Source organism: Brienomyrus brachyistius, chromosome 10 (genome assembly GCF_023856365.1).
Source record: "Brienomyrus brachyistius isolate T26 chromosome 10, BBRACH_0.4, whole genome shotgun sequence".
Classification (NCBI taxonomy): domain Eukaryota; kingdom Metazoa; phylum Chordata; class Actinopteri; order Osteoglossiformes; family Mormyridae; genus Brienomyrus; species Brienomyrus brachyistius.
In genome coordinates, this window is record NC_064542.1 from 19,491,389 (window position 1) to 19,502,747 (window position 11,359).

Sequence of the window (11,359 nt, forward strand, 5' to 3'; positions counted from 1 at the left end):
TGAATTAAGATAAAATTTTATATTACACTGAAACGATGCTATAGCATCATGACAACAAGTAGAGTTAGGGACAAACAGCAGTAAATTAATCTTTTGATAAATTAAACAAATACCAAAAATAGAGGCAATATGAAGGAGAAAAGCAAATAATAAATTAACAAATGCAATAAAAAAAAAACTAAAAACAATATTGCATAATGAGTAGGCAGTACAGTGGTTCATTAAACACTGAATGACTGAAGCATCATCCAATGCAATCAAAAACATGCAGCTCCACTAAGTATTGATACAATTCCATCCTAAAAAGCATGGTTTCCAACCCAGTTCCTCGATGAAATGATTACATCCATAACAGCCTTAATTTAGCTTATCTTTCAGCCAACAGAGGAGGTTGGGAACATCGTTTCATTGGGGCAAATTCAGAACAACCATCATCTGAAAATTCTGTTGTCAAACAACCAGATAAATATTGGTACCTGATGTACAGTTTATTTTATTACAGTACTGTATGTGTTTTGATTCCATGTCAATGCAATGAAAGACAATATTAGTCTAAAATAAGACTGTACTTTATGAAAAAAAGTCACCTTTTGAATGTATGGCTTATAAATTCAGTATATATAGTGTTTTTATCAAGGACCACAGTCACAAAGCACTCTACAAAGTCCTGAGCTTGGGATCCCTAGAGAGTAAGCTAGATTTAACAGTTGCAGGAAAAAACTCACTAGGAGAGAGGTACCAGACTCAAGAGGAATCCTAGTCTCCTTTGGGCAATACAACTTTACATCATTTAAAAGAATCAAGCAAATGGTGGGACAACACAGGTAGGGACACACATTATACAGCAGGCAGGCGGTCAGGTAGGAAATTATGCAGGTGAACAGGCAGGTAAGATGACTTAGGCAGACAGCAAACAGGTAACCAGTGAGCAGTCAGGGATCTCCTTGGTTTCTGGGTGGGGGGGGGGCAACAATGCCAGACAGCAGCTTGAGCATAATTAAAAGGCTTCAGCAGGCCTAGTTATGGCAGTGTCGGGGGGGGGGGGTGCATGAGGAATCCCTGAACACCAGCACTCCAATGACACAAGGCCACATGCATACAGTTCATTCAAAAAAAAAAAAAAAAGGAAAAAAAAAAAATCAATGACACTGATCTTTGCTTAGGTTTATAGTGTATGGTGACAAGCTATGTTGGGGTGACTGACTATCCTATGTAGAGTGAGACTGAATCCCACATAATTTATTGAAAGATTATTCCATTGCTTTAGAGCAATGTAGCCCAACGCAGCCCATTCTACTCTGAGAATTAACAGATACCACTTGAAAGGAAACAAGGGGGGTTGCATGAACTAAGATATTGCACAAGAATTCTGGGGCAACACCATTCAGAGCTTTTTAGGTTAGTAATAGTAGCTGATGTCAAAAAAACCAATACAATACAAAAATGGAAGCCAATGCAGCTATGACAAAACAGGACTAATAAGATAAAACTACTAAAAACTCCAGCTTCAGCATTCTGAAAATATGCAGAAAATAGTGTACACAATTTGATCCAATGCTACCACCATGCCTATTACAAGTTGGAGGAAACCCTCAGCTAATGTGGCCTTCTGCCTCTGACATACATTTATTTTAACGAATACAGTCAATTCACTAGAGACTGACACAGAACCTGCTTTCCTCAGAGATCAGCAAGTCACTTCTTTCCCATCTGTTGTCCTCTGAGGAGAAACTGGCTTTTTCAGCATTGAATTCAATAACAGAAAGGAACGATGAGGATGTATCACAAACAGAAAAAGCAGAAGTGCAAGAGAACTGAAAAAAAAGCCACATCCGCCATGTTAAAGAGAAGCAATAGACGGGGGAAATAGAATGCTGCACACCGTCACCAAGGTGGACATACTGTAATCACACAAGTCTACCAAGAACATTTTCTGACACTAATACCCTCTCCCAGCATTAGACATCAGAGAAATAAAGCCTAAAAGTGTATTTAAAAACGAATGTCTACAGAATCAGCACAAAAATGTTTAACAGACTGAAAGAATGTTATCTGTACGTTTGCACAATAATTCACAAACAATGAGCGCCATAAAAAAAAAAAATCAAATGTGCATCTATAAGCAAATACATACAAAACTGAAATGGAAAGGCATTGCTTTTATTGCAATGAAATGAGAAAAGTTGTTTGGAAATAGCCCGCTTAAACTCACACAGTCCTGCCATACTGTCATACCTCCCCCTTCCTTTCTGCCTGCTGCTATCATTATCGAAAGACATCTTCTCTTGTCAGCAGGTGTCTGAGGTACTGGGGGACCCTTCACTTTCCACTGGTTAAATTCCAGTCAACCTCACTCAGTCTGTTTAAAACAGAAACACTGTTCTGTAAATACCATCTCCTGTCAAGCTCCATAATGTTTTTTGTGGTTAATTTGTTTGCATCGCACTTCTAAGAGATATTATTTCATCTGCTGTGAAACTAATACAGTTACTGAGATGAACTGACAAATACCTAAAAAAGAGTAGGTGAAAAAGAAAACCATAAACCTGGGGACCTTGACTAAGATGGAAACACTAAATGCTTCAGCATGGTACATCACAGAGCAGACACTTTGCGTCTCTAAATTGCCTGTATTTAACTAACTGTGTGCTTTTGGACTATGCCTGCACGCAGGTAATTTTAATATCGAGGTTACATGTCATGCACAAGCAAATGACACATCGCAAAGAACCCAGTAGTAAAACAGGTTGAGATTAAGCTTGGGTGGTACCTAATTATTTATACCATTATACCATCCCAGTGTCTTATGGCAGAATATGCTATTTTGACAGTATTTTCAAAAGCAATGATATTCCTGAAAACTTGGTGATAACCCATCAAAATACTGCAATATCCCATATTACTGTAATACATCCCAAGTTGGGATTATCAATACGTTTTACTAAGATATTTTACTCTGTCCTTTTTAAGAGAATCTAGTATATGTTAAAATCAGTCAAAAGTTTGCCACAATTGCTGTTGCATGAGCTCTGCATGCACTCTCCTAGTCATTCATAATCATTTCTGCCCTTGCTGATTCACTCATAGACAGTGTGGTGCATTTGTGAGAAATGTAGCAAAAACGAATGAGAAGGAGAAAAGAACTAGTTACCAAAAGGCATTTAGTGAGGCTGTATGGAAATATTTTGGATTCCATAGAGGTGTTATTAACCAAAAGCAAGTGATTTGTCAGCTCTGCTTTGTGTCGGCACGACTCACAGAAACACCACCAACTTATTTCACAAAATCTATTGATAGATAACAGCAAGTAAAATTTTGACTAGAGTTTATATTGTTATCAACTCCTTTCTTGCTTTATGAATATCATATATAAAAAAAAAAAATCACACTGTAGTACTTGAAATTTTTCCAATATTGAACGGCCCTATAAATCTGAATCATGGGAGGAATCCAGAATTCCCACCGGAAACCCAAGCAAAAACGTGAAGAAGCCAAAGCCAAAGGTGAGAAATGAATCCACAACAATGGAGATGTGACCAGTCATCTAATTATAATATCCATCCATGTTCAAATTGCGTATTATGTACAGATTTACATTGCAACAAGCCAGGAGGAAACCAGAGTAGCGAGCAGAAAACTGTGGAGAATGTGCAAAATGCACACACAGAGAACTCTGGGATGGAAAAAAAAAAAATAAATAAATAAATAATAATAATAATAATAATAAACCTACCACACAGGCATCTTGAACAGTGCTACATCACATTATCCTGGCATCAAATCCAAGCATTAAATTCGGCATCCTGCCATGGTAGAGATCAATAGAACCTATTTCTATTAACTGGAGCATTTCAATTTGTTAGCATCTGAGAGTTAGGTAGATTTGTTAGTCAGCAATTTCCAAGATTTGGGCATAAGGTATAGACTGTATTAGCACAGCATGGCCAGCATCAGACAGTTTATACTGGAGGCACTTGAGCAGGACAAAGACAAATGGGGGCACGAAAACAAGATGTTTAATAGATGGCAATGATAATAAAGCCTAAAAGCTAAAGGGCCTATTTGACCAAACCCCCCTTATACCCCTGCTACCCCTCCCTCTGTTTCTCCGACTCAGAACAAGAAGCCGTTGTCTCTTAAGGCCTTGGGGGGTCACATGAGTGTGCGGATACAACAATTATTTATATCACATCCTTTCTCCCAGCAGCAACAACTACTAGCTGTACTACTGTAATATGGCAGCTTGCCTCTTAGATAATCCTCTTGGGGACTGAAAGCTTTAATCATTTAGTGGATACTCGTGGCTTCTACAATGTTTTTGCTTGAGAGGAGACAAAGCAGTACCAGTGCTGGTAGTGTGTCCACCCAGAGGAAGACGTGAACCCCTGACCTTCCAGGTGTAAAGCTACTCCACATGAAAGACCGCAGGAGGACTAATTTCCTCTACACACATGCATGCATGCAAACTCCACCTCTCATTGGCCTGAAGTAAAATATACTGCTTGAATTAAATATTTAACACAGACACTCAAGGAACAGCTGTATGATATATAAATATCCTCAGACACACCTTAAATGTTTAAAATAGCAACACCATCATGGTGAGTAATGTCTTTCTGCTTGTGCATTGAGTGTTGGTAAGGGATACCAAAAATTAAATTATAAATTGTGGAATAAAGGTTCCAAGACCCGAAGACATAAAGCAATCCGTAACCATTCATTTTGGCCGAGCTGGCAAACAAACAAAAAACAAATCACCTTCCAATTGAGTATACGCACTCTCTGTCTCAGTGAAATTACGTTGAAAAAAGTTGCCAACATATACTGGCTTAGCATACGAAAAAAATGCGTTACAGTGCAGCGAGGCGGGGGCGCTGTAGTTTACCTTACAATAAGGTTAAATAACACTGTTGAAGAACGGGCAACATTCACTGTTTAGGACATCACATGATGAAGTTCACTGTTAGACTGAAATCCACAGAATTGTGAGCATTGAAAAGCTATAAAGTTAAAAATTAACAGTCAGTGAATATCTATTTAAATATGTTTACTTAATATTCACCATAATCTACTAATTGACAAACAAAACATTTGGAACAGAAAACCGCTATACCAGCATTTCCTCTAAGCCGATGATCACTAGAAAAACTGGTTATAAATTATCTTAAGTTATCTATTGGAGAGTGAAACGGAAGCAGACTGCCACGATAATACACTACACGACTGAACGAGAGGAATCGCTAGCTCTACCCACTTCATCAAACTGCATCAGCACAATTGAATAAAAAGCACAACCGACTACCGCCCACCCCCACCACCTAGCAGGCAACTAATACCGGAATCCAAATGTACCTGAAAAATAAATTGCACGTAACAAGAACAAATTAAATTGTCTCATAAAAGCGACTGCTAAATAGTAGGTTCGCCTCCATTAGACATCCTGCTAAATGCACCGCGTATCGCACAAGAAGCGAGTGCGCAACTCCGAACTTCAGCTAATAGCGAGGTGCGGTCCACTCGGACTAAACTGTATCTATGACGAGTAAGATGTGAGCGGATTTGTAACAGACTAACTGCCACTCAGTAAATTCGTCGATTAGGGCAGGGACGGTGAGAAAAACGCAGGATATTACACAATATAACAAAGGAAATAAGAAAAATACGATACAACCTATTAAACTAAAAACCTAGAGACGACGTCTCATTTTTCGGTGAGGTGACACGGCGCTCACCTGCATGAGTGATATCGGATAAGTCGTGGTTCTTGGCGGTTCGGGGAAACTCCTTCAGTTTGCGATTAGACAGGTTGAGAACCCCGCTCGAGGCGGCCTCCTCGAGCGCTTTCTCCACGCTCCGGCTGGCCGCTATAGTCGCCGGCAGCTGGGAACCATCCCCAGCAGCCATTAAATATAAATATTCCTCCTATATTATCTTTTTCGACGCGTAAATCTTCTTCGGACCTCCCTGCTTCTTTTCCCGTGGTGTCCAAAGCATACAGAACTGTAGTAACCAGATTTGAAAACTGAGGAAGATAACTGCCTCAGAAGTTTTCTTTCTCTAGATACACCTCCCCGCAGCGAGCGACTATTCACTGTCAATCTTAAGCGAGGAAACCAGCGCGAACGCTGGAAGGGGGCGTGGCGATGAAGTGAGGAGCTTTGATTGACGTTTAAAATGCCGAAACAATACACGAAGGGGCGTGGCTAGAAGCCCCTTCCTACAAGAAGGGCGGTTACTTTGACTCATTTCTCAGAAGTTCTTCAGGTAATGGACAGATTCTCGCACCAGTCAAAGGCAGGGGGAGGGATCCGAGAAAGGCACTGGAAATGTTATGAAACTGGGTATTTTCTAAGGAAAATGATCTACTGTAAGTACGACACATTTTTGCAAAATGTAACTTTCAGAAACGGTACATTATCGTTAAACACTGAAAATATTAAAGATATCCAACATTCCCAGTAGGTTTTTCACACACACACACACACACACACACACACACACACACACACACACACACACACACACACTCCAAATGTGTGCTGTGTGCTTATCAGTGTCTTTAACTGGGCATGCCAGACGAGTGTTGACCATGGGATTGTTACAGGAGATTGTTACAGGAATACTTGTAATTGTGCTTATTGTCTCTGCAGCTTTCACATTTTCACATTTTCCCCTATTTATATTTTTCTTATTTCTACCACGAGATACCCAGTTCCCATTTGGATCATCTTTATCCTTTTAGCCCCCTTATCTCATCTACCCATCTGTCAGTGTCTTGGTGATTCAGCAGCACAGCTGGCTTTGCAGCCATGGAGACGAACAACATGTCCTTTTTACTCACGTTGCTCACCCACACAATCACATCCACACTACAATGTGCATATAATAAATCATCGAATTCTTCATGAAATGTATAGGACTAGAGACTCCTGCACACATGCACATACGTATCTACACATACTCATATTAAATAGCATTTACATGAATTAATAAAAATCAATTTTCTACAATGACAGCTGAGATGAACCAATTTACTCCACTATTTCAAAAGAAAACGCTCCGTTAATTGCTTTCTGGGTTGACAAATGTGATTTTCATAACTGAAATTGACTTTTATCTACTTTGTTTTGTCCACAAAGAATGAAATGGACTTGAACTGGAGAGAGAGGGAGAAGGGTGAACTGCAGGAGCGTGAGAAACAGTGAGGTCAGGCCGGCAATATGGAGCTCACTGGACAATGAGCGAGAAAGGGGAGGGGATGGGGGGGGGAGGCCGTATGGGGTCAAGAAAGAGGAAGAGAGAGAGTAATATCAGGAGGCACAGGGAGATACTGAAAACTGCCATTCGGCAAACAAAAAAGATCACAGCTAGAGCATTAATGATCTGGTTCAGTTTGAAGAACTGAAATTGTCACAATTGTGTGAAATCTACGTATTTACATCCGGCACTCTTGGGTAGTAAGTATATAACGAAAGCAGGCTAAAATGTTCAGCAAATCGCAATTCAGCACAAATGCACAGTTTATAGTCATAAAACTATTTTAGGCTACAGGGGAAATAAATTTGGAAGTCTTTGTTGTAGCTTTTGGTAATAGGTCATGCTTTAGGGCAGCATGTGGCTCAGTGGGCTAAGCCTGTGTGCCTGTAATCAGAAGGTCGCAGGTTCAGCCTCAGCCTGTGGGTCCTTGAGCAAGGCCCTTAACTCCCAGCTCCCTGGGCGTTGCTACAGGTGGCAGCCCTTCGCAGACAACTTCCTCTATGAAAAAAGAACAAGTTGTGGGAGGCGTAAAGACAATTTCCCTACGGGGATCAATAAAAGTGTCAATTATTATTATTATTTATAAGCTTGAATTATATGACATGCTTTCTTGTTGGGCCTTACAAAAAAGTGTTACATTGCAGTACTATTGTTGGGGGTATTTCCATAGTGTGACGCTGAGTGAACAGAGACGAGGCAGACCCCATAATGCAGGAGATGTGTTTATTAAGGTTAATAAAGAGTATAGGGTAGGAAGGAGGACGGAGGCAGACAGGATCGGGCAGGCAGGCACAGATTACCAGGGAAGCAGGGCAGGCACGACGGCAGGATACGATGAGGCAGGCAGGGCAGGAGGGTATGACACGAGACAGAAAAATGCTTAGTAAGTGTCATGGGTATGGCAACAATACTTCACAACCTTTGGGAGTTTGCTTTGGGTTTAAGTAGCCTGGTTAGATAGCGATCATTGCTGGCTGCTGTGCCCTGGGGGCGTGCCACATAGTCATTTTTTTTTTAATTATGAATCTTCTTTTATTTTACAGTTTATTCTACAGCTATTGGTAACCTGTATATTTTACCGAAGCAAGAATTCAAGTAAACTAAATTACAACACCATGGCCTAGACCTGTAGCTAACCATTTTAAACTAAATGTGATTGGTTAAACGTGATTGGTTAAGTGTGATTGGTAAATTAATTGATTAAGAAATTAGAAATTATCCTGAGAATAAACATGGAGTTGGATAATGTACGTTAGTATTAATATTGTCTGCCCTAAATTTAAATTTATTCTAAAACCGAAAAGAAGATGGTTGTTGAAAATATAAATAATTATACTAGCTTGAGTTCATATGTTCTTCAATACAGCAAACTGAGAAAAGAGGGCTGAGAAGCTCAGAGGTTAAAGGAAAGAAGGGTTGGGGTTAGAGAGAGACTGAAATAGAGGGGAGACACAGCACTCAAGTACTGACAGATGAGAATTCCTGAGAACTCAGGGAATGCAATGGGATGTAAGAAACCCACAACCAGCTGCAGGAGAGAGAATGAGACTTGAGAAGAAAGAAAGAAAGAAAGAAAGAAAGAAAGAAAGAAAGAAAGAAAGAAAGAACAAGGTAGAGTAAAGTAGAGAGTTCAAAAAAATCTCTAAATCATAGTATATTATAACTGTATTAGCTTTATCAGTAATGGTGAGGAGACTGTATGCAGATGAGAACAGCTGGCTGTGGGGTCGTAACAGCCTGGAACTGAATATACTAAAAACTGGGGAGATTACATGGTCTTCAAGAAGAGCCCCCCAACACGGCCCTGCCGCTCCATGCTCAATAGCACTGCGTCTGTCGTGGATATCTTCTTGTATTCGGGATCTGCAATCTCCCAGGACCTGAAATGGGAGACCTACTTCATCTCCATCGCAAGAAAGGCCCAGCAGAGGACATATTTCTTGTGCCAGCTGAGGAAGTTCAACCTGCCACTGGAGCTACTTTGATTTAGGTTTGGGTTACAATAAGACTGCTGCATCTACACAGCAATTATCAAATCTGTTCTCAGCTCGTCCATCACAGTCTGGTTCAAATCAAGCGCCAAAAAAGATATGGACAGGCAACAGCAAATAGTCAAGTGTGCAGAAAAGATCATGTGTGTTAACCTGCCCACCCGACAGGATCTGAACTCATACCCAGTGAGGATACGAGCAGGGAAATTCATCACAGGCGCCCACACCCAGCTCACAACCTTTTTGAACTTCTCCCCTCTGATAGGTGCTACAGATCATTATGTGCCAAAACAGATGGACACAAGAACAGTTTTTTCCCACAATCCATCACTCGTATGAACAGCTGACCCAGCTGCCTTGGATCAGATGTACAGTTCCCCCCCCAGCCCCCTTAATAAGCAAAACCTCATTGCTGTAGAGAGCTCACTGTACTTATATTGTTTTGTGGATACTGTATTTATAACAGCAGTCCTTGCCTGACATGCACTCCTGCACTTTCTATTCATTTACCAATAACACAATCCACATTATATATATTAACTGGACTTTATTTGACAATCGTCTTGTCTTGTCTTGAATGTCTCTGCTGTATATATGAGAGCTACTGACAACCAGGGACAAATAACCTATATGTGCAAACATGCTTGGCCAAATAAACCTGATTCTGATTCTGAATCCAACCTAATCAACAGCATATATCTGGTATCCTATATAAAAAAAACGTTGCTAAGCTTTGTATTATCATAATGTATAAATACCTTTCATATTTGAAAACAAGTGAATCGTGTGCATTGACACTGCATGAAGCTGTCATGGGAGTTCATTGACGCCTTATTGGATGAATTATAATGTATGCAAATAAAATTATGCACATACACTCAGTGGAGACTTTATTTGATGCTGGGTAGAACCCACTTTTGCCTCCAGAACCACTTCAAGGGTAGATGAGTTGTGTGTTCAGAGACACCTTTCCGCACATTGCTGTTCTATTTGCACTTCTGGCCTTCCTGTTAGCTTTGGTGAATCAAGGCATTCTCTGGTAACTGGAACCACCACGGATGGCACGTTCTTTGTTGCTTAGATCAGGCATCTTAGCAATTCTAGTGGTTAGTCAAATTTTAAGTGAACCTTTTTCTGCATGTCTTCGGTTGCAGCCGAATGATTTGCTATTTGGAGGAGTAGGCTGTTTATAATGGCAAGCAGGTGTACCTGAGAGGCCGCAGAGAGTAATAACAAAATATAGTATAAAATGAATGTAATGTTTAGAGGTTATGTATTGTTAATACTGGAAAAGTAGAAGAACTCTATCTCAGTCTTCAATCTAGACAAGGCTTTAGCTGGATTTAAGTGATAAAAAGCTAAACCTTCAATTGACAAGTCAGTTTGATTGAGCAAAAGCGCCACCTAGTGTAACCTTTTCAAACTAATGCAACTCTTTTAAGGTATACAAACACAAAGGATATAAATGATATGGTATTTATCCTGTTAATAAATTTGAGGAATCCTATCAGGTTGTATATCTTAATGTTAATTTCTTTGTGGATATCTTTAGTTTGTGCTGCTACTTTGATTTAGGTTTGGGTTACAATAAGACGCTCAGCTTTATAAAAATGCTGGACCTTGTTGGAAGCAAGAGATTATTAAAAAAAAAAACTGCTTTTAATCCTTACATTCTTCTTGCCAAGGGGAGTAAAATTCTTGCTAAACATTTTGCACATTGTAAGTTTCCCAGAAAGACATACAATAGCCAAGGTCAAATTCCTCTCCAAGGTTGCACTCTCTGAGACTGTGCTGACAGCTCCGGTCTAATCGAACCACGGCCTTCAGCAGGATGGGACCTTGAACATTTTTCAGGGATTACGTCTACAGCACTGGTACTATGGTAGTACTCTCCTTAATTAGTCTACCAGCAGACAATCCAAATCAAAAAGTCAAAGAACAAAGTCAAAGTTTATTGTTTTTTCAGGTCTACGATCCGTGGGTCAAACACAGATGAAATATTTTCCTCATTGGTCATATGAACATAAGACACGCATGACAGTGAACATTAGACATTAGAAAAAAATTACAGTTAAAAACCTGATTAGGTCGGAAAAATGCGTAATGGAACT

General features: G+C 39.9%; 1 protein-coding gene across 3 annotated transcripts in view; it reads right to left on the reverse strand.

Annotated features, from left to right (window-relative positions):
• The window catches only part of lrch4 (leucine-rich repeats and calponin homology (CH) domain containing 4), a 36,989-nt gene extending 30,873 nt beyond the window's left edge, over positions 1–6,116 (reverse strand). For all 3 annotated transcript variants that reach the window (XM_049027529.1, XM_049027528.1, XM_049027527.1), the window contains exon 1: positions 5,733–6,116. In XM_049027529.1, the coding sequence (XP_048883486.1) occupies positions 5,733–5,904 (172 nt within the window). In that variant the 5' untranslated portion in view covers positions 5,905–6,116. The remainder of the gene's footprint in view (positions 1–5,732) is intronic.
• Positions 6,117–11,359: the final 5,243 nt, after the last annotated feature.